Here is a 22701-nt window from a genome sequence, read left to right as displayed (position 1 = left end):
ATGTCCTCATATCATCATATCATATATCATATATATACAGCCGGAAACAGGCCTTTTTCGGCCCTCCAAGTCCGTGCCGCCCAGTGATCCCCGTACATTAACACTATCCTACACCCACTAGGGACAATTTTTACATTTTACATTTACCCAGCCAATTAACCAACATACCTGTACGTCTTTGGAGTGTGGGAGGAAACCGAAGATCTCGGAGAAAACCCACTCATCTCCGTTCTAAATGGCCTACCCCTTATTCTTAAACTGTGGCCCCCGGTTCTGGACTCCCCCAACATTGGGAACATGTTTCTTGCCTCTGACCCCTGTGTCCAAACCCTTAATAATCTTATATGTTTCGATACGATCCCCTCTCATCCTTCTAAATTCAAGTGTATACAAAGCCTAGCCGCTCCAGTCTTTCAACATATGACAGTCCCGCCATTCCGGGAATTAACCCAGTAAACCTACGCTGCACGCCCTCAATAGCCAGAATTGCAAGAACGACTGACGTGTTGAAGAAACGCAATGGGAACGACAGAGAATCCTGAGGGAACAAAATTACAGAAAAGGTGCCAAACAGACCTGTTAACTGTGCCTTATTTCCAAAGCATTTGTGGGTGGATTTTTATGTATTGGGAATAACAAGCGTGAGAGTGATTATAATAATAATAATAATAATAATGCATTACATTTATATAGCGCTTTTCAAACACTCAAAGACGCTTTACAGGGATTTCTAGAACATAGAGAATTGAATAAATAGATAAATAAGTAAACGTACAGAAAAAGGAGACAGAAGGTGAGGTGACCTTCAGTGGTTGAAGGCAGTGCTGAACAGGTGAGACTTCAGTGATGTTTTGAATGTGGTGAGTGAGGAGGAGTCTCTGATGGTTTGGGGTAGTGAGTTCCAGAGGGTGGGAGCAGCGATGGAGAAAGCCCTGTCCCCCCAGGATCTGAGTTTGGTCCGGATGGGGGGGGACAGGAGATTGGCAGCAGCAGAGCGGAGGGTGCAGGTGGGAGTGTGCCTGTGGAGGAGGTCAGTCAGGTAGGATGGGGCCAGGTTATGGAGGGCTTTGTAGGTCATGAGGAGGATTTTGTACTGGATTCTCTGGGGGATGGGGAGCCAGTGGAGTTTGTAAAGGACGGGGGTGATATGGTCACGGATTGGAGAGTGGGTGAGTAGACGGGCAGCGGAGTTTTGAATGTATTGAAGTTTACTGATGATTTTTGAGGGTGAGCCATAGAGGAGGCTGTTGCAGTAGTCCAGACGGGAGGTGATGAAGGCGTGGATGAGGGTTTCTGCAACTGTGGAGGAGAGGGATGGACGGAGACGGGCAATGTTTTTGAGGTGGAAGAAGGCTGTCTTTGTGATGTGTTTGATGTGTTTGTCGAAGGAGAGGGTTTGATCAAAGATGATCAAAGGGCGGCACGGTAGCGCAGCGGTAGAGTTGCTGCTTTACAGTGAATGCAGCGCCGGAGACTCAGGTTCGATCCTGACTACGGGTGCTGCACTGTAAGGAGTTTGTACGTTCTCCCCGTGACCTGCGTGGGTTTTCTCCGAGATCTTCGGTTTCCTCCCACACTCCAAAGACGTACAGGTATGTAGGTTAATTGGCTGGGTAAATGTAAAAATTGTCCCTAGTGGGTGTAGGATAGTGTTAATGTACGGGGATCGCTGGGCGGCACGGACTTGGTGGGCCGAAAAGGCCTGTTTCCGGCTGTATATATATGATATGATATGATATGATTCCAAGATTCCGGATGTCACTTCCTCTTAGAAACACTAAGCTGTTGTAACGGAGCCAAGTCACGCTCTGGCCCCTGGGGTTGAATTACAGGTTTACGGTCCTTGCCAGGTTGTGTTTTTGCCTGCAGTGTTATCTCAGGGAAGCCAAAAGGTGGTTTTCTCAGGTCAAACGATGACTCAGGCAGCACGGTCGGTGCCACAGCGGTAGAGTTGCTGCCTTGCAACGCCGGAGGCCCGGGTTGCATCCTGAACATCGGTGCTGTCTGTACGGAGTTTGTATGTTCTCCCCGTTTTCTCCAGGCGCTCGGGTTTCCTCCTGCTCTCAAGGCATACAAGATTATTAAGGGGTTGGACACGTCAGAGGCAGGAAACATGTTCCCAATGTTGGGGGAGTCCAGAACAAGGGGCCATAGTTTAAGAATAAGGGGTAGGCCATTTAGAACTGAGATGAGGAAAAACTTTTTCAGTCAGAGAGTTGTAAATCTGTGGAATTCTCTGCCCCAGAAGGCAGTGGAGGCCAATTCTCTGAGAGAGCTAGATAGAGCTCTTGAGGATAGTGGAGTCAGGGGGTATGGGGAGAAGGCAGGAACGGTGGTACTAATTGAGAATGATCAGCCATGATTACATTGAATGGTGGTGCTGGCTCGAAGGGCCGAATGGCCTACTCCTGCACCTATTGTCTATTGTCTATTGTTTGCAAGTTAATTGGCTTCAGTAAAATCAGAAATTGTCACTAGTGTGTGTGTGTAAGATGGTGTTAGTGTGCGGGGATTGCCGGTTGGCACGCTGAAGGTCCTGTTTCCGTGCTGTATCTCTGAACTAAAGTTCAAAGGAGTAGAATTAGGCTACTCGGCCCATCGAGTCCCAGAAAAGGTTCACCAGATTGATTCCTGGGATGGCAGGACTTTCATATGAAGAAAGACTGGATAGACTCGATTTGTACTCGCTGGAATTTAGAAGATTGAGGGGGGATCTTATAGAAACTTACAAAATTCTGAAGGGGTTGGACAGGCTAGATGCAGAAAGATTGTTCCCGATGTTGGGGAAGTCCAGAACAAGGGGTCAGTTTAAGGATAAGGGGGAAGTCTTTTAGGACCGAGATGAGAAAGTCTTTTTTCACACAGAGAGTGGTGAATCTGTGGAATTCTTTGCCACAGAAGGTAGTTGAGGCCAGTTCATTGGCTATATTTAAGAGGGAGTTAAATGTGGCCCTTGTGGCTAAAGGGATCAGAGGGTATGGAGAGAAGGCAGGTACGGGATACTGAGTTGGATGATCAGCCATGATCATATTGAATGGCGGTGCAGGCTCGAAGGGCCGAATGGCCTACTCCTGCACCTATTTTCTATGTTTCTATGTTTCTATGAGTCCGCTCCGCCATTCAATCGCGGCTGATCTATCTTTCCCTCTCAAGGGCAGCACGGTGGCGCAGCAGTAGAGTTGCTGCCTTACAGCGAATGCAGCGCCAGAGACCCGGGTTCGATCCGAACTACGGGCGCTGTCTGTACGGAGTTTGTACGTTCTCCCCGTTACCTGCAAGGGTTTTCTCCAAGATCTTCGGTTTCCTCCCACACTCCAAAGATGTACAAGTTTGTAGGTTAATTGGCTGGGTAAATGTAGAAATTGTCCCTCTTGTGTGTAGGATAGTGTTAATGTGCGGGGGATCGCCGGTCGGCGCGGACCTGGTGGGCCGAAAGGGCCTGTTTCCGCGCTGTATCTCCAAACTAAAAAAAACGATCTCTAAACTCTCGACCCCGTTCTCCTGACTTTTCCGCGCAACCTTTGACATCCTTACTAATCGCGAATCTGTCAATCTCTGCTTTAAAAATACCCAATGACTAGGCCTCCACAACTGTCTGTGGCAATGAATTCCACAGATTCACCACCGCCAAGAGAACAAAGAGGACCCAGCATGGGGGGGGGGGGGGACGACGACTAAAAGAACAAAGAAGGAAGTTGGGGGACTAAATGGAAAAGTTTGTCAGCGTGCTTTATGTCGCGAACGCAGAACAAAGAATCTCACTGTGTCATGTCACGTGTTATAATAAAGATTAATTCATTCAATCTGACCGAAGAAATTCCTCCTCATCTCCTTTCTACAGGTACGTCCTTTTATTCTGAGGCTGTGCCCTCTGGTCCTAGACTCTCCCACAAGTGGCAACATCCTCCCCACGTGATTGGACTAAGCATTGCACTCCATATAATTTGGCTGCTTTTATTTTTTGGTTGCTACTTCTCATTTGCGAAACACATGATTGCATGGGAGTCTGAAGAAGGGTCTCGACCCGAAACGTCATCTATTCCTTTTCTCCAGAGAAGCTGCCCGTCCCCGCTGAGATACTCCAGCATCTCCCCAGGCAATGACATGTCCCCCATGAGCTCCAGTTTCCTCCCACACTCCAAAGGCGTACAGGTTTGTAGGTTAATTGGCGTTGGTAGAATTGTAAATTGTCCTTAGTGTGTGTAGGATAGTGTTCGCTGGTCTGTGTGGACTTGGTGGGCCGAAAGGCCTGTTTCCGTGCTGTATCTCTAAACTAAACTAAACTGAAGGGTCTTGAGTCAAAACGTCACCCATTGCATTTCTCCAGAGACGCTGCCTCTGTCTGACCGGCTGAGTTACTCCAGCACTTTGTGTCTATCTTTGGTGTAAACCGGCATCTGCAGTTCCTTCCCACGTGTCCCATCTACCTTGATAGCCACCCTCTCATTACGTCTTGTCACGTTCAAAAGTCTAGGAACTTTGAACCTCTAAGTTTCTCTTTACATCAAAAGTTTTATAAAAATATATTTTTTCTTTTATCAGGTTAGCTGTGAGTCAGTGATGAGTAGGGTTGCCAACTATCCCGTATTAGCCGGGACATCCCGTATATTGGGCTAAATTGGTTTGTCCCATACAGGACCGCCCTTCTGCCATTATAGGCCCGGGGGACGCTGGAGGCCCGGACACTATAGGACCGGACAGTGTAGGCCCGGAGGCCCGGGGCGCCGCCTAACGGAGGTTGGCTAGCAACCTGCCTCCCGGCCCGGGCGGCCACCATTAGTGGAGAGGGAACACGTGGCCGTTGGCTAGGTGAGGTCACGTGGGGCACGGGGCAGTGACGTCACCTTTTGTCCCTTATTTGGGAATGAGAAAGTTGGCAACCCTAGTGATGAGATGACCCTCCACTCTTGTCTGTTTGCAGAGTTGATCTGCCTCCCATTTCATTTGAATGGGACATAAAAGTATACGAAAAGACAAGCAGAAATAGGTCACTCAATCCCTTAAGCCTGCCCTACATCTAACATGATCATGGCTGATCTGCCTCGGGGCTCGATTCTTATCCTGTGTTTTTTACATACAGCATTTTATTCTCTGATCATTCCAAAATACATCATTCTTTATCTCCCCTTTATTCTTAAACTGTAGCCCCTGGTTCTGGACTCCCCCAACATTGGGAACATTTTTCCTGCATCTAGTTTGTCCAGTCCTTTTATAATTTTATACGTCTCTATAAGATCCCCTCTCATCCTTCTAAACTCCAGTGAATACAAGCCCAGTCTTTCCAATCTTTCCTCATATGACGGTCCCGCCAACCTGTGGATTAACCTGGCGAACCTACGCGCTGCACTGCCTCAATAGCAAGGATGTCCTTCCTCAAATTAGGAATCTACATTAACATTAAAGAGAGATTCTTTCAATAGTTGAAATGTAACTAGAACAGTTGCACCATATTACCATATTTAATCCACTATTGTAACAAGCATGGAGATTAGATTTGGAATAGATGGGGTGAATGCTCAGACTTTTACCCAGACTCTTGGCCAGAGTAGGGGAGTCAAGAATTCTGAAGAAGTGTCTCGGCCCCAAAACGTCACCCATTCCTTCTCTCCAGAGTTGCTGCCTGACCCGCTGAGCTACTCTAGCTTTTTGAGACTATCTTCGTTTTAAACCACTTCCTTCCTCCACCACAGAACAGAGGTTTAGGGTGAGAGGGGGACGATTTACTAGGAACCCGAGGGGCAAATTTTTCACTCAGAGGGTGATGGGTGTATGGAACGAGCTGCCAGAGGAGGTAGTTGAGGCTGATACTATAAACAGCATTTAAAAGGCCCTTGGACAGGTATGGGTTCGATGGGTATGGACACATTTAACACGGGCAAATGGGAAAAGCTTGGATGGGGCATCTTGGTTGGCATAGGCAAGTTGGGCCGAAGGGCCTCTTTCTATACTGTCTACCTCTGCCTCTGTTAGCATCCTCATCTTCAGCATCTATTATTTTGTCATCTGGATTTAGACTTTAGAGCCACAGCGCGGAAACAGGCCCATCGGCACATCGTGTCTGCGCCGACCAGCAGTTCGCCCCCTACACTGGCATTATCCTACACGCTAGGGACAATATACGACTTTAACAAGGCCAATTAACCTCCAAACTTGTACGTCTTTCCAGTTTTGGAGGTAACTGTGGTACCCAGAAAAAAAAAAACCCACGCAGTCACACGGAGAACGGGCAAACTCTGCACACAGCTCCCGTGGTCGGGATGGAATCCGGGTCTCTGGCGCTGTGAGGCCGCAACTCTGCCGCAACTTTGTCCATATGTTTCTTGCGTTGATCGATTTGACCCGTGAAGGAACTAGAAGTATACTCGTGTACTTGGCCAGTGCAGAAAGGAAATGGGCCAAATTCCTGTTGGGCTCGGTAGTGGGTGGCTGGGAGTGTTCGAGTTGAGGAACAAAGGTCTTGGGATTGGGCGGGGAGAGATGACTCGCATGTGTTTAACTTGCTGAACTCCCTTGGAGCAGTTTGGGGGGAGTTATGTCGTCGAACAGATGGTTTTGGGAGGGTCTCAGCCCAACAGCAGATGTGAGGAGCGATGGGTTTGGAGATGCAGGGCCCCAGGGTGGAGTAGATATGATGGAATACGCTGATAGATATGTCGGTCTTTTAGTGATATAAGGTTTTGTCTTTTAAGCTTATAAATTCTGGGATTGAGGTTGAGAATTATCAGGGTTTTTTTAGGATTTAACTTGTTCCAAGAAGTTTTCAATAGGTTTTGTGATTTTTTTTACACCCACGGCGGCACGGTGGCGCAGCAGTTGAGTTCTCCCTCTCCACCAAGGGCGGCCGGGAGGCGGGTTACTGCGCAACTTCTGTTAGGCCCCGCCAGGGCCTCCGGACCTACACTGTCCGGAAGGTAGACAGTTTTTTTCCTACTGCACTGTCCGGGCCTACAGTGTCCGGTCCAAATACGGTGCAAAGGCAGCCCCGTACGGGACAAATCAATTTAGCCCAAAATATGGGATGTCCCTGCTAATACAGGACAGTTGGCAACCCTATAGATTCCCCTGCTCTGGGCAAGGGATGCTGTGCGTCTCCCCAATCTATTCCCCTCATGATTTCATACACCTCAATGGGCGGCACGGTGGCGCAGCGGTAGAGTTATCTACGTGGGTTTTCTCCGAGATCTTCGGTTTCCTCCCACACTCCAAAGACGTACAGGTATGTAGGTTAATTGGCTGGGCAAATGTAAAAATTGTCCCTAGTGTGTGTAGGTTAGTGTTAATGTGCGGGGATCGCTGGGCGGCGCGGACCCGGTGGGCCGAAGGGCCTGTTTCCGCACTGTATCTCCTGCATCTTGGTGGACCGTTTCGTTCCAACCATACATGTGTCTGATCTTTGAGGGAGACATCCAGTTAGACTTTAAACTTTAGGAGATGCAGTGTGAAAAGACGTCCTTTGGCCCTCCCAGTCCTACGCCGACCAGCGATTCCTGTACTCTAACACTATCCTACACAATAGGGACAATTTACAGACCTGCATGCCTTTGGAGTGTGGGAGAAAACCCACGCAGGTCACGGTAAGAACTTCAGTTCTGTTTAGTTTAATGTCACACGTGACGAGGTACGGTCAAAAGCTTTTGTTGCATGTTAACCACTCAGCGGAAAGACAATACATGATTACAATCGTACATGTGCATCGATACATGATAAGAGAATGACGTTTAGTGCAAGGTAGAGCCAGTAAAGTCTGATCGAAGATAGACTGAATCTTTGAAATCTCTGAAAGATTGAAGTCTGAAGAAGGGTCTCGACCCGAAAAGTCACCCATTCCTTCTCTCCTGAGACGCTGCCTGACCCGCTGAGTTACTCCAGCATTTTGTGTCTACCTTCAATTTATAGACAATAGACAATAGACAATAGGTGCAGGAGGAGGCCATTCGGCCCTTCGAGCCAGCACCGCCATTCAATGTGATCATGGCTGATCATTCTCAATCAGTACCCCGTTCCTGCCTTCTCCCCATACCCCCTGAGGCAGAGAATTCCACAGATTCACAACTCTCTGACTGAAAAAGTTTTTCCTCATCTCAGTTCTAAATGGCCTACCCCTTATTCTTAAACTGTGGCCCCTTGTTCTGGACTCCCCCAACATTGGGAACGTGTTTCCTGCCTCTAACATGTCCAACCCCTTAATAATCTTATACGTTTCGATAAGATCTCCTCTCATCCTTCTACATTTCAGTGCATACAAGCCTAGTCGCTCCAGTCTTTCAACATATGATAGTCCCGCCATTCCGGGAATTAACCTAGTAGACATTCTGGCCTTCCATCACAGTGAGGAGGGACTGGAGGAGACTCACTGTGATGGATGTTTCTTTTTGTTTGGTGTTAGTTGTGATTGTATGTGTTATTGCATTTTTATTGATTAATCTTATTGGTCTTATTGTTCAACTGCGGGTAATGTTTCATTTTACTACACATTTATGTGTATGTAACAAATAAACGACTATTGACTATTGACTATATTGAAACCTACGCTGCACGCCCTCACTAGCAAGAATATCCTTCCTCAAATTTGGAGATCAAAACTGCACACAGTATTCCAGGTGCGGTCTCACTAGGGCCCTGTACAACTGCAGAAGGACCTCTTTGCTCCTATACTCAATCCTCTTGTTATGAAGGCCAACATTCCATTGGGTTTCTTCACTGCCTGCTGTACCTGCATGCTTCCTTTCTGTGACTGATGCACTAGGACACCCAGATCTCGTTGTACATCGCCTGTTTCTAGCTTGACACCATTCAGATAATACTCTGCCTTCCTATTCTTACCACCAAAGTGGATAACCTCACACTTATCCACATTAAACTGCATCTGCCGTGCATCCGCCCACTCACACAACCTGTTTGAACCAGCATCTGCAGTTATTTTCCCATACAAAGATAGACTGAGGGTCAATTCAACTTCTGATTCCGTACAGACAGCGCCTGTAGTCGGGATTGAACCCAGATCCCTGGCGCTGTGAGGCAGCAACTCTACCGCTGCGCCACAGTGCCGCCATAATCGGTGTGATCTGATAATTTGGTGAGCCACCCAAGGGGATCTTGCAGTTCGTGTTTTGACCGCTCTAATGGCGGCGCAGCGGTAGAGTTGCCGCCTTACAGCGAATGCAGCGCCGGAGACCCGGTTTCCATACCGACTAAGGGTGCTGCCTGTACGGAGTTTGTACGTTCTCCCCATTACTGCGTGGGTTTTCTCCGAGATCTTTGGTTTCCTCCCACACTCCAAAGTCGTACAGGTTTGTAGGTTAATTGGCTTGGTAAATGTAAAAATTCTCCCCCAGTGGGTGTAGGATAGTGTTAATATGCGGGGATCGCTGGCGGCGCGGACCCGGTGGGCCGAAACGGCCTGTTTCCGTGCTGTATCATATGTTCAAAGACTGGAGCGACTAGGTTTGTATACACTGGAATTTAGAAGGATGAGAGGGGATCTTATCAAAACGTATAAGATTATTAAGGGGTTGGACACGTTAGAGGTAGGAAACATGTTCCCAATGTTGGGGGAGTCCAGAACCAGGGGCCACAGTTTTAGAACTGAGATGAGGAAAAAACTTTTTCAGTCAGAGAGTTGTGAATCTGTGGAATTCTCTGCCTCGGAAGGCAGTGGAGGCCAATTCTCTGAATGCATTCAAGAGAGAGCTGGATAGAGCTCTTAAGGATAGCGGAGTCAGGGGGTATGGGGAGAGGGCAGGAACGGGGTGCTGATTGAGAATGATCAGCCATGATCACATTGAATGGCGGTGCTGGCTCGAAGGGCCGAATGGCCTCCTCCTGCACCTATTGTCTATTGTATCTCTAAACTCTAAACTAAACTAAACCGGTTGTCCTCTCTACCCACAGGTGTCATAGCCGCCGTGGTCTTTGTGGTCATCTGCCTCCTCGTGGTTATGATCCGTTACCTGTACAGGCACAAGGGCTCCTACCGCACCAACGAGGCCAAGGGCACCGAGTTTGCCGAGAACGCTGACGTGGCCTTGAAGAACGATCCCAATTTCCAAGACTCTGTGGATGAAAGTAAGAAGGAATACTTCATCTGATGGCGGGGACTCCGGACCCGTGAAAAAAACGCGACCAGGACTTTTTAATTTGTGTTTAAACTGTGTTTTAATGACGGCTTTAATGAAGGATTTGTGGGGGGGGGGTTTGAAGAAAAGAATGTTTACTCATTGTTAACTCTTGCCTCTCTCTCTGGGGGGAGAAAAAAGTCATAACCCGGGCTCTATTTACAAGCAAATGAGTACATACATTCTTGAAAAATGGACATTAATAAGTGAGATGTCTATTGTTTTCCATATTAAGTTTCCAAAGATGAGTGCCACAGGGGGTGCCATATAGAGGCAGGTGATCAGACATTAAACTGACATCAATCTTCTACATTTAATAACCTGCTTCATGAAGACACAATAAGCCAAACCATGAGTAATCATTGTGCAAGAAGGAGGAACTGCAGGTGCTGCTTTGCGCCGAAGGTGGACGCCAAAAGGCTGGAGTAACTCAGCGGGTCAGGCAGCATCTCTGGAGAAAAGGAACAGGCGATGTTTCGGGTCAAGACCCTTTGTCACACTACATCTGAGCCCGATGAAGAGTCTCGACCCGAAACTTTCTTCTCTCCAGAGATGCTGCCTGACCTGCTGAGTTACTTCAGCATTTTGTGTCTGTCGTTAGTAATCGTTGTTTTTTGTTCAAAAAGACCGGGCTGCCAACCTCAACTGGTTCGCGCCATGTTTAATCCTTTCAGTTTGGATACTGGATACTATTTCTCTATTCTTTGATAGGAGGGATGCTGATTGATTTTAAAAAAAATATATATAATCTTATCCCCTCAAATGGTCTAAAAAATAAATTAAGGTGGGCACGGCGGTAGAGTTGCCGCCTTACAGCGTTCTCGTAGTTGAGTTTGTACGTTCTCCCCATGGCACTGCGTGGATTTTCTGCCCACACTTCAAAGACGTACAGGATTGCGGGCTAATTGGTTTCGGAAAAATTGTAAATTGTCCCTAGTGTGTGACAGATAGTGTTAGTGCGTGGGGATGGGTGGTCAGCCCGGAATGGGTGGGCCGAAGGGCCTGTTTCTGCTCTCCATCTCTAAACTGAACAATGATTTGCATTAAGATCTGTCGTTTCTATAAGGGCTTGTGTCTTCATTTGTTTTCTGGCATGCAGCCAATCTGTACTCATGGTTATTTCTGACCCTGGATGGCATGCACTGAATATTTCTGTCCTTCTGGCAAATATCTTGATTTATACAAGTGCTGTTACATTAAGCGATCTATTTTAGTTACTTTATATTTTTTAATCCTGCATCAGTGTTAAGTCATGCATTTCCATTAGCATTTTGTTACTGCAAGTTTATTTGCATTATAAACAAACATATGAAGGATATTGGATAATAGGATAGTTTATTTTTGTGATTGTGTGTGTGTGTGTACGTGTATTTTTTTCCCCCCCAAGGATGTCCACTCTAGATAAGGCTCCAGGTTCTATCTTGTGGCTGAGTATCCGACCAAAATCAAGCTATTTTCTCTTCTCCCAGATTTTCCAGGACACTAATTGTTATTTTTGTACCTCAGACTAATCTTCGGTCCATTTTCCAAAGACGTGTTTGCATCCTCCGGTGTTGTGTAACAAATTGACCTGGAGAAATGAGCCCATACATAAACTGCTAAAGATAGAAGAGGGGTCCCTGCCCCGAAGCGTCACCCATCCTTTCTCTCCGGAGATGATGCCGTGACTCACTGGATTACTCCAGCACTTTGTGTCCTTCTGCTAAAGCTCTTTGCCTCACACTTCCATGGCAAGGGAGTAGGAAGCGGAACACCTGAGAACAAGTAAGAACGAGCCTGCGGCACGGTGGCGCAGCGGTAGAGTTGCTACCTTACAACGCTTTCAGCGCCGGAGACCCGGGTTCGATCCCGACTACGGGTGCCGCCTGTACGGAGTTTGTACGTTCTCCCCGTGACCGGCGTGGGTTTTCTCTGAGATCTTTGGTTTCCTCCCACACTCCAAAGACGTACAGGTTTGTGTAGGTTAATTGGCTTGGCGTGGGTGTAAATTGTCCTGGGTGGGTGTGTAGGATAGTGTTAATGTGTGGGGATCGCTGGTCGGTGCGGACCCGGTGGGCCGAGTGGCCTGTTTCCTCGCTGTATCTCTAAAAAAAAAACAACTGGCTTAAGACCAATAACTCCAAACATAACCCTGTGGGTGGAGATTTTAGAATTATTTTATTAATATCTCATTATCGACGATCGCTTGCCGTTAGAAGCAAAGTTGCCCCATTGGCCTGCAGCGGGAAGGACATTTGGTTTTGAAACCATTTTGTGGGTTGCCTTTTGTAAGCTTGTGCAGGGAAGGACTGGTAGGTGCACATTTAAATATACACTAGACAAAGTGGACCTGTTGGGCCCAAACCTCTCCTGCATTGGTGCAGCACCCTCTACCCCCCCTCCCCCCTCTCCCCCCCTTCCCCCTACCCCCTCTCTCCCCCTCCCCCTCTCTCCCCCTCCCCCTCACTCCCCCTCCCCCTCCCCCCTCTCTCCCCCTCCCCTCTCTCCCCCTCCCCTTCTCTCCCCTCCCCTCCACCCTCTCTCCCCCTCTCTCCCCCTCCCCCTCTCTCCCCTCCCCCTCTCTCCCCCTCCCCTTCACTCCCCCTCCCCCCTCTCCCCCCCTTCCCCCTACCCCCTCTCTCCCCCTCCCCCCTCTCTCCCCCTCCCCCTCACTCCCCCTCCCCCCTCTCTCCCCCTCCCCTTCTCTCCCCCTCCCCTCCACCCTCTCTCCCCCTCTCTCCCCCTCCCCCTCTCTCCCCTCCCCCTCTCTCCCCTCCCCCTTAGTCCCCCTCCCCCCTCTCTCCCCCTCCCCTTCACTCCCCCTCCCCCCTCTCTCCCCCTCCCCCTCTCTCCCCCTCCCCCTCTCTCTCCCTCCCCCCTCTCTCCCCCTCCCCCCTCTCTCCCCCTTCCCTTCACTCCCCCTCCCCCCTCTCTCCCCTCCCCTCTTTCCCCCTCCCCTTCTCTCCCCATCCCCTCCACCCCCTCCCCCTCTCTCCCCCTTTCTCCCCCTCCCCTTTCTCCCCTTCCCCCTTTCTCCCTTTCTCCCCTTTCTCTCCTCCTCTTTTTCCCCCTCCCCCTCCCCCCTCCCCCTCTCTCCCACTCCCTCCCCGTCCCCTCCCCCCTCTCTCCCCCTCCCCCTCTCTCCCCCTCCCCCCTCTCTCCCCCTCCCCTCTCTCCCCCCTCCCCCCTTCCCCTCCCCCCTTCCCCTCCCCCTTCCCCTCCCCTTCCCCTCCCCCCTTCCTCTTCCCCCCTTCCCCCCACTCCATACCCCTCAACCCCCCCCTTATCCTCCCTCCTTCCCCCTACCTAGGAGGTAGATCTAAAATTTTAAATGAGAATAACTTTAAAAATATAACACCGATTTCAATGAAACTTCATCCATTAGCACCAAAGGGACAGCGGTGAGTAAGATGGGCCTATAATTGTCATGCTCTCGTGTACCGTTTTGGCTGTAGTTCAGGAACAAACAAACGAGAGTTTTAGTATATAGATGTGGTATTGAAGATGGATAGGCCTTCACCGGAACCATTGCGTATGAACCTAGTTACTATGGGAGCAATCCATCATGGAGGCATGTCCTTGACCTTCAAGCACCCATTCACACTAATCCAATCTTCTATTCTCCTCCTCTTTCCATCAACTACCAGATTCTATCATTTGGTTTAGTTTAGAGATACAGCGCGGAAACAGCCCCTTCGGCCCACCGAGTCCGCACCGATCAGTGACCCCCGCACACTAACATTATCCAACAAATACTGGGGACAATTTACATTTATACCAAGCCAATTAACCAACAAACCTGTACGTCTTTGGGGTGTGGGAGGAAACCGAAGATCTCGGAGAAAACCCACGCAGTCACGGGGAGAACGTACAAACTCCGTACAGACAGCACCCATAGTCGGGATCGAACACGGGTCCCTGGCGCTGTAAGGCAGCAACTCTACCGCTGTGCCACCGTGCTGCCCAAAGCATTTGGGGCAGTTCAGTGGTGTATGAACCTAAGCATCTCTGGGGTGTGGGAGAAGGCAGGAGCAGGCAGAGGAAACCCGCAGTCACAAGAAGAACATGCAGAGGCCTACCTGAACAGCACCCAAAGGTCAGGATCAAACCCGGGTCGCTGGAACTGTGACAGGGCAGGTCCACCAACCGTGCCACTTGGAACGGACAATGGTAACATTGTAAGATGTTGGAAGCTATGGTGAAAGCATTTGCGATAATGGAACAAGCAATATATTTCATGTGTAAACCTCGCTGAAATCCATTGATTACAGACAATAAAATGTCTTCTAAGTCCATCTGGATACGATCTGATCATTTGAACCGTATTTCTCAAAATAACATCTAATGTCATCTCAGCACTTCACCTTTCAAGTATGGTTGCCATTATAATATTAGAAAAACATCTTCCAATTGACATTCAATGTGATAATGAACAAACCGACCCAAAACATCACCTATTCCTTTTCTCCAGAGATGCTGCCTGTCTCACTGAGTTACTCCAGCTTCTTGTGTCAACTTCAGTTTAAACCAGCATCTGCAGTCCCTTCCTGCACATGTTCCCGCTTCCTTGGTTTGAAAGTAAATACCTAGTTGAGGAAGGAACTGCAGATGCTGGTTTACACCAAAGATAGACGGCACGGTAGCGCAGCGGTAGAGTTGCTGCTTTACAGCGAATGCAGCGCCGGAGACTCAGGTTCGATCCTGACTACGGGTGCTGCACTGTAAGGAGTTTGTACGTTCTCCCCGTGACCTGCATGGGTTTTCTCCGAGATCTTCGGTTTCCTCCCACACTCCAAAGACGTACAGGTATGTAGGTTAATTGGCTGGGTAAATGTAAAAATTGTCCCTAGTGGGTGTAGGATAGTGTTAATGTACGGGGATCACTGGGCGGCACGGACTTGGAGGGCCGAAAAGGCCTGTTTCCGGCTGTATATATATGATATGATATGATATGATGATAGACACAAAATGCTGGAGTAACTCCAAATGCGGTCTGACCAGCGCCTTGTAAAGTTTAGTTTTGTTTCGAGATGCAGCGTGGAAACAGGCCCTTCAGCCCACCGAGTCCGCACCAACCAGCAATCCCCTAACTCAACCCCACACACAGTAGAGACAATTTACAATTATACAAAGCCAATCAGCCTACAAACCTGTACGTCTTTAAAGTGTGGGAGGAAACCGGGGCACCCGGAGAAAGCCCACACAGGTTACGGTGAGAACGTACAAACTCTGTACAGATAGCACCCGTAGTCAGGATCGAACCAGAGTCTCTGGCGCTGAGAGGCAGCAACTCTACACAGGGAGGGTGTAGCCACTCTTAATATATTATTATATTATCAGTCGTTGCAAAGAATAGGTTATTAGAGAGGGTGGGTTGGACACGTCATTACATTCTTAAATTTCATCACGTTATGGAATTATGGAGTCGGGTTGGATATGCGTGTGATTGGAAATTTGGCACCAGTGTAAAGCAGAGTTTCACACACACAATAATTGCATGAAACTACATTTGTCAACCCTCAACATGTTTGAAGGCATCTGTGGGGAGAAAACAGTGAATGTTTCAAATCTTTTCCCCTTCGTCTCAACCAATGTGCCAGCTAACAGCTGCAGCCCTTCTGATGAAGATTAATTGTTTCGTTTCACTTTAGCTGAGAGTCCGCACCGACCAGTGGTCCCCGCACATCAACACCGTCCTTACGCACACCAGGGACAATTTACATATCTACCAATTTACATATAACCATATAACCATATAACAATTACAGCACGGAAACAGGCCCGTTCGGCCCTACCAGTCCACGCCGACCACTTTCTCTGACCTAGTCTCATCTACCTGCTCTCAGACCATAACCCTCCAATCCCCTCCCATCCATTTACCTATCCAATTTACTCTTAAATAATAAAATCGAGCCTGCCTCCACCACTTCCACCGGAAGCCCATTCCACACAGCCACCACCCTCTGAGTAAAGAAGTTACCCCTAAACTTTTGTCCCTTAATTCTGAAGTTATGTCCCCTTGTTGGAATCTTCCCCACTCTCATATACACCCCTTTCTCCTGCACTCGACCCATAACCCCGAACACCCGTACTAATCAAGAATCGTTCTACTTCTGCCTTAAAAATCCATCAACTTGGCCTCTTGTGCGGCAAAGAATTCCACCAGATTCACCACCCTCTGACTGAAGAAATTCCTCCTCCTTAAAGGAACATCCTTTAATTCTGGCTGGAACTCCTAGTCTCTCGACTCCATTTCTCCGGCCTTCTCCCCGTAACCCCCGACACCCTTAATAACCAATGTCTGATTTCCTCTACAAATAGGGAGTGCTTCTGCGTCTTGCGTTGATTGGAATTCATCACCATTCAATATTTATCTTGCAGGTGAAAACACAGAAGCCTGAAAGTCGTTTCTCGGATTACAACCATGTTGCCCATTGTTCCTCGAGGACTAGATTTTGCGTCATTGCCTATCAAACCGATTGTGTGCACTGGCCCGAGCGGCTGTGGAAGGAACTGTTACCTCACGGAAGAAAGTCATTCAGGCACGGCAACGTTTTGCAAGACCAATGCAGTTCGTTCCATTTCCCCATTAGCCCGAGAAATGTTTTTTTTCTTCTGCTCCTCCCACAAAACCATTTGCTTATTGAAAGCCAAAATTCTGAATTCATTTCCACCAACGTTCAAGGATCGGTGGAAACAAGTTTTAATACAATCCTGTACAAGTTTAATACTGTCTGAAGAAGGGTCTCGACCCGAGACGTCACCCATTCCTTCTCTCCAGAGATGCTGCCTGACCTGCCGAGTTACTCCAGCACTTTGTGTCTATCTTCGATTTAATCCAGCATCTGCAGTTCCTTCCTGCACATGAATACAATTGGCTTGAGACCAAGGAGACTGCAGGAGATGCTTTTAACATCACCTATTCCTTTTCTCCAGAGATGCTGTCTGACCCACTGAGTTACTCCAGTTTTTTGTGCCAATCTTTGATGCTCTTTACGCATATAGTTGTTATTAGACCAAGTGGACCCGTTGGGCCTAAACCTCTCCTGCATTGGTGCGGCACCCTCTCCTCCCCCCTCCTCCCTCCCCTCTCTACCCCTCCCCTCGCCCCCTTTCCCTCCCCCGTTCCCCCCACTCCATCCCCCTTCAGCCCCTTATCCTCCCTCCTCCCCCTCCCTCCCTCCCCCTCCCCCCCCCCCTCCCTAGGAGATAGATTTAAACTTTAAAATGTGAATAACTTAAAAATATATAACCAATTTCAATGAAACTGCTTCCATTAGCATCAAAGGGATGACGGTGAGTCAGGTGGGCCTAAAATTGTCATGCTATCATGCACCGTTTTGGCTGTAGTTAAGGAACAAACAAACAAACAAACAAACAAACAAACAAACAAACGAACGAGAGTTTTAGTCTATAGATGGAGCACTTTAATTTTCTCCAAAGGCAACTTTGCTTAAATGTTTTCCAGTGTGCATCTTAAACCAGCATTCCTCAAATGTTTTTACTATCTGAGCCAGTGGAAGAATTTTTTGGGATCTCAGCAAGATCACTCCTCATCCTTTTATTCACAAAATACTGGAGTAACTCAGCAGGTCAGGCAGCATCTCGGGAGAGAAGGAATGGGTGATGCTGCCTGAGATGCTGCCTGACCTGCTGAGTTACTCCAGTATTTTGTGAATAAATCGATTTGTACCAGCATCTGCAGTTATTTTCTTATACTCACTCCTCATCCTCTTGTGCTCCAAGGATGAGAGTCCTAGTCTGCACAACTTCTCCCTTTAGCTCAGGCCCTCGGGTCCTGTAACATCCTTGTGAATCTTCGCTACACGCTTTCCAGCTTGACAACATCTTTATTGTAACATGGTGACCAAAACTGAACATAATGCTCCAAATGTGGCCTCACCAGCGTCTTGTATAACTGCAACATGACGTCTCCTGTTCAGCGGACTCCTTCCTCTTAATCACAGAATGTAGCAATGAAAAAGGGGTCCAATTTGGGACATTGTGCCTGTTCTAATAGCGGCACAGTGGCGCAGCGGTACAGTTTCTGCCTTACAGCTCTTGCAGCGCCGGGTTCGATCCCGACTATGGGTGCTGTCTGTACGGACTTTGTACGTTCTCCCCGTGACCGTGTGGGATTTCGCTGAGATCTTCGGTTTCCTCCCACACTCCAAAGATGTGCAGGTATGTAGGTTAATAGTCTGTTACACATACACCTTAATAATTAAGGTGTCTGTGTAAATTGTCCCGAGTGTGTATAGGACAGTGTTAGTGTGAGGGGATCGCTGGCCGGTGCGGACTCGATGGGCCGAAGGGCCTGTTTCCGCGCTGTATCTCTAAACTAAACGAATATCTGGAACACTCTCCCTGGCTCTTGAGACTGGAAGTCAGTCAAAAACTTGAAATTGAAACAAAAATATGCGTATGTTTGAAATCTGAAAGGAGAAAAACAACAAAAATTCTGGAAGCACTCAGTAAGTTAGGCATCAATTGTGGAGAGAGTCAAGGAGTTGAAACTTAGCCGCAGAGAAATGCTGTAGAGTTGCTGCTTTGCAGCACCAGAGACCCAGGTTCGATCCTGACCACGGGTGCTGTCTGTACAGAATTTGTTCGTTCTCCCTGGGACCACATGCGTTTTCTCCGGGTGCTCTGGTTTCCTGCCACACTCCAAAGTTTTGTAGGTTAATTGGCTTCTGCAAAACAGTTCCTAGTGTCGAGGATAGAACTAGTGTATGGGTGATTGTAGTTGGCATGGATCCAGTGGGCCGAAGGACCTGTTTCCAATCTGCATCTCAAAGACTAAAATTAAAAAAATTGTAGAACTGTTGAGTTCCACATTTCACACATTCAGCATTTTTTTTGGTTCCTTTTCCCACTATCTATTGGCACCAAAGTTAACGGCACCAGAACAATCTGGGCCTTTCTACTATCACAAACATTCCTGATGTTTCCTCAAGCTGCCTCCCTCTCACACTGTGCTGGAGTAACTCAGCAGGTCAGGCAGCATCTCGGGAGAGAAGGAATGGGTGACGTCTCGACCCGAAACGTCACCCATTCCTTCTCTCCCGAGATGCTGCCTGACCTGCTGAGTTACTCCAGCATTTTGTGAATAAATCGATTTGTACCAGCATCTGCAGTCATTTTCTTATACTCCCTCTCACACTTGCTTTCTCACTTTTCCAGTTGTGAAGACTGGTCTCTGAATTTGAAAAAACTATCTCCGTTTCTCTCTCCACGAAAGCTAGCCGGCTTGCTGTGTATTTCTAGCAATTTCTGGTTTTGTGGCAAAGGGTGATTTTTATTAAATAAATGTTATGTGCAACAACAAAAAAAAGACACAAAGTGCTGGAGTAACTCAGCGGGTCAGGCAGAGTCTTTGGAGAAAACAGGTAGGTAGGTAGGTGACGTTTCGGGTGAGGACCAGCATCTGAGGAGAGAATGTTACCAGCCTGCGATCTTTCATCTGATTCCTCATTTGAATGTAGAGATTGGTTTGACGAGGTTAATGGATCAGTTTCGTTTAGTTTCGCGGTACAGCACAGAAGCAGGCCCTTCGGCCCACCGAGTCCGTATCGACCAGCGATCCCCAGCACATCAACACTATCCTACACACTCGAGGGACAATTTACATTTATACCAAGCCTGTTCGCCTTTGAAGATTGGGAGGAAACCGAAGATCTCGGAGAAACCCCACGCGGTCATAAGGGAGAACGTGCAAACTCCACGCAGACAGCACCCGCAGTCAGGATCGAACCGGGGTCTTTAGCGCTGCAAGGCTGCAACTCTACCGCTGCGCCACCATGCCGCCCTACAGAGGACAAAGATTACAGTGGGAGTCGATGGAGTTGACACAAACCATCTGCACTCGTACGGAACAGAGGACCAATGGAACGAAGGAAACAATGTGTAGGGAAGAACTCCTCCTCTCCAGGGATGCTGCCTGGCCCGCTGAGCGACTCCAGCCTCTCGTGCCTACCTTTGACCAAAGGAAACACACTGGACACACGAGGAGCTGCAGATGCTGGAAGGAAATAATTTGACGTTGTGAACTGCTAATTTTCCGGGACCAATATGGAATGAAACTTATGAAGGACAAGTTTAAAGTAAGTTCGGACAAACCCCAGGCTTGTCATGGAAGCTTATTCCAACACCTTGAGATTGAAACTCGTCGTAAACTCCACGGTTATAAATGGCCAAGACTAATCTGCGAGAAGGGGGACATTTTCATGCTGCACCACGAAATACCATCTACTGTTTGAGAAAATGTATCTTCATTTGGTTGCCCGTGATAAGGGCATTATTTTGTTTTGTTCTCGCCTATAAGTCATTTTTGTCTTTGCAGGATTTCTCTGGGTATTCTCAACGTATTTAATGCAATGATAACTAACGTTGGGCGGCTCAAACCTTCATCTATAATACAGACCACTCTGGAGGCCAAGACACTCTTCAAGGGGAGATTGACCGGTTCTTGATTAGTGCTGGTGTCAGTGGTTAGCGGGAGACGGCAGGAGAATGGGGTTGTGAGAGAGAGAGAGAGAGACAGATCAGCCATGAATGCATGGCAAAATAGTTTTGTTGGGCCGAATGGTCTCATTCTGCTCCTGTGACTTATGGACTTTCACTGATGAGCCAAAACATTATGTCATCATGGGCACTCTGTGGCTACGCAGCCTAATACGCAGCAGGGTGCGATGCACTGTGTATTGTGACACATTCCTCCCGTGACCACCATTAAAGTTTTCTGTGACTTGTGCCACAGTAGACCTTCTGTCGGTTCGGACCAGACGGGATCGCCTTCGTTGCCCTCGCGCATCGATGAGCCTTGGGCGCCCATCACCCTGTCTGTCGCCGGTTTGTGGTTTGTCCCTCCTCGGACCACTGTCGGTCGGTACTCACCACTGCTGACCGGGAGCACCCCACAAGCCTTGCCGTTTCAGAGATGCTCTGACCCAGTCGTCAGTCCATAACAATTTGGCCCTAGTCAAAGTTGCTCAGGTCTATACTCCTGCCCATTTCTCCTGCATCCAACACATCAACTTCAAGAACTGACTTGTTCACTTGCTGCCTAATATATCCCACCCCTTGACAGGTGCCATTGTAACAAGATAATCAATGTTATTCACTTCACCTGTCAGTGGTCATAATGTTTTGGCTCATATGTTGGAAGACTCTACCACTCTGGAGGATAGAATATGAAAATCTACATTATTAGGTCGGGCTTATTATCGTATGCAAAAGGATCGTGGAGTACAGAAACAATGATAATCTTGCTAACGGCAGCACCATGAGCACATAGACTCAGACATGCAAAAATATAAATGGCACAAAGTTTGCATGACAGTGAAAGGAAACACTACAAAGAGAAGTCAGTGCAGAACACCATTAGAAATCAAGTCCACAATCATGTCAAAGGGCGATGGTCATTATATGATAATAAGGGGTCATTATCATATGTACAGACGCACAGTGAAATTCTGTATGAACATTGACTTCTCTAACTTCAAGTAACCCTTGCTTTCCCTCCTCTCACCTTCCATCCCCCTTCCCATTTCTCCGAACAGTCTTGCCGACTACATTTCATCTCTGAGGTAGACACAAAATGCTGGAGCAACTCAGCGGGTTCAGGCAGCATCTCGGGAGAGAAGGAACGGGCGACGTTTCGGGTCGAGACCCTTCTTCAGTCTGAAGCAGAGCGGCCCTTGCCCCTCATGTCCGCCGTCGCCGGTAGGGTTGCCAACTTCCTCACTCCCAGATAAGGGACAAAAGGTGACGTCACCCCCCCGCGCCCCACGTGGGTTGCTACACAACCTCTGTTAGGCGGCGCCCGGGCTACCGGGGCTACATTGTCTGGGCCTACAGCGGCCCCCGGTCCTACAGTCTCCAGGCATACAGCGCCCGGGCCTACAGCACCCCCCGGACCTACTGTGCCCAGGTCTACAGCGCCCGGGCCTACAGCGTCCAGGCCTACAGCGCCCCTGGGCCCAATACGGGACAAGAGCGGTCCCGTATGGGACAAACCAATTTAGCACAATATACAATATACGGGACAGTTGGCAACCCTAGACGCCGGCTCCCTCTGTCCTGCTCGAGGGACGAGCAGGGACCAGCTTGGTGGCTCCCTCTACAGGCCGCGGCCTTCTGACCCTTCCACTCAGGTAGTCCTTTGTCATAAGGTCGTAGGTGATAAGAGTAGAATTAGGCCATTCGGCCCATCAAGTCTACTCCGCCATTCAATCATGGCTGATCTATCTCTCCCTCCTAACCCCATTCTCCCGACGTCTTCCCGTAACCCCTGACACCCGTACTAATCAGGAATCTATCTATCTCTGCCTTAAACATATCCCTTCAATTGGCCTCCACAGCCTTCTGTGGCAAAGGATTCCACAGATTCACCCCACTCTGACCAAAGATATGGTCTGACGAAGGGTCTCGACGCCCGTCCATGTCCTCCAGAGATGCTGCCTGACCCGTTGAGTTACCACAGCGCTCTGTGTCCATCCAGCACAAAGCAGCCAACACGATTGGTACCATATCAGCTACCCTTAACATTAACTCCCCCCCCCCCCCCCCCCACCTCTACTACCACAGTATGGCTGCCGTGTGCACC

At 48.5% G+C, this 22701-nt stretch overlaps 1 protein-coding gene across 4 annotated transcripts in view; it reads left to right on the top strand.

Moving 5' to 3' along the window:
* gypc (glycophorin C (Gerbich blood group)) overlaps window positions 1-17281 on the top strand; it is a 110494-nt gene extending 93213 nt beyond the window's left edge. For 3 of the 4 annotated variants that reach the window (XM_078403313.1, XM_078403312.1, XM_078403315.1), the window contains one exon: window positions 9892-12535. In XM_078403313.1, coding sequence (XP_078259439.1) covers window positions 9892-10088 — 197 coding nt within the window. In that variant the 3' untranslated portion in view covers window positions 10089-12535. Of the gene's footprint in view, window positions 1-9891; window positions 12536-16475 lie in introns of those variants that run through there. The other variant, XM_078403316.1, reaches the window with a different exon arrangement.
* The last annotated feature ends 5420 nt before the right edge of the window (window positions 17282-22701 follow it).

Source organism: Rhinoraja longicauda, chromosome 8, assembly GCF_053455715.1.
Source record: "Rhinoraja longicauda isolate Sanriku21f chromosome 8, sRhiLon1.1, whole genome shotgun sequence".
NCBI classification, from domain to species: domain Eukaryota; kingdom Metazoa; phylum Chordata; class Chondrichthyes; order Rajiformes; family Arhynchobatidae; genus Rhinoraja; species Rhinoraja longicauda.
The sequence above is the reverse complement of the archived record's forward strand: the minus strand, read 5'-3'. Positions and strand labels throughout refer to the sequence as shown.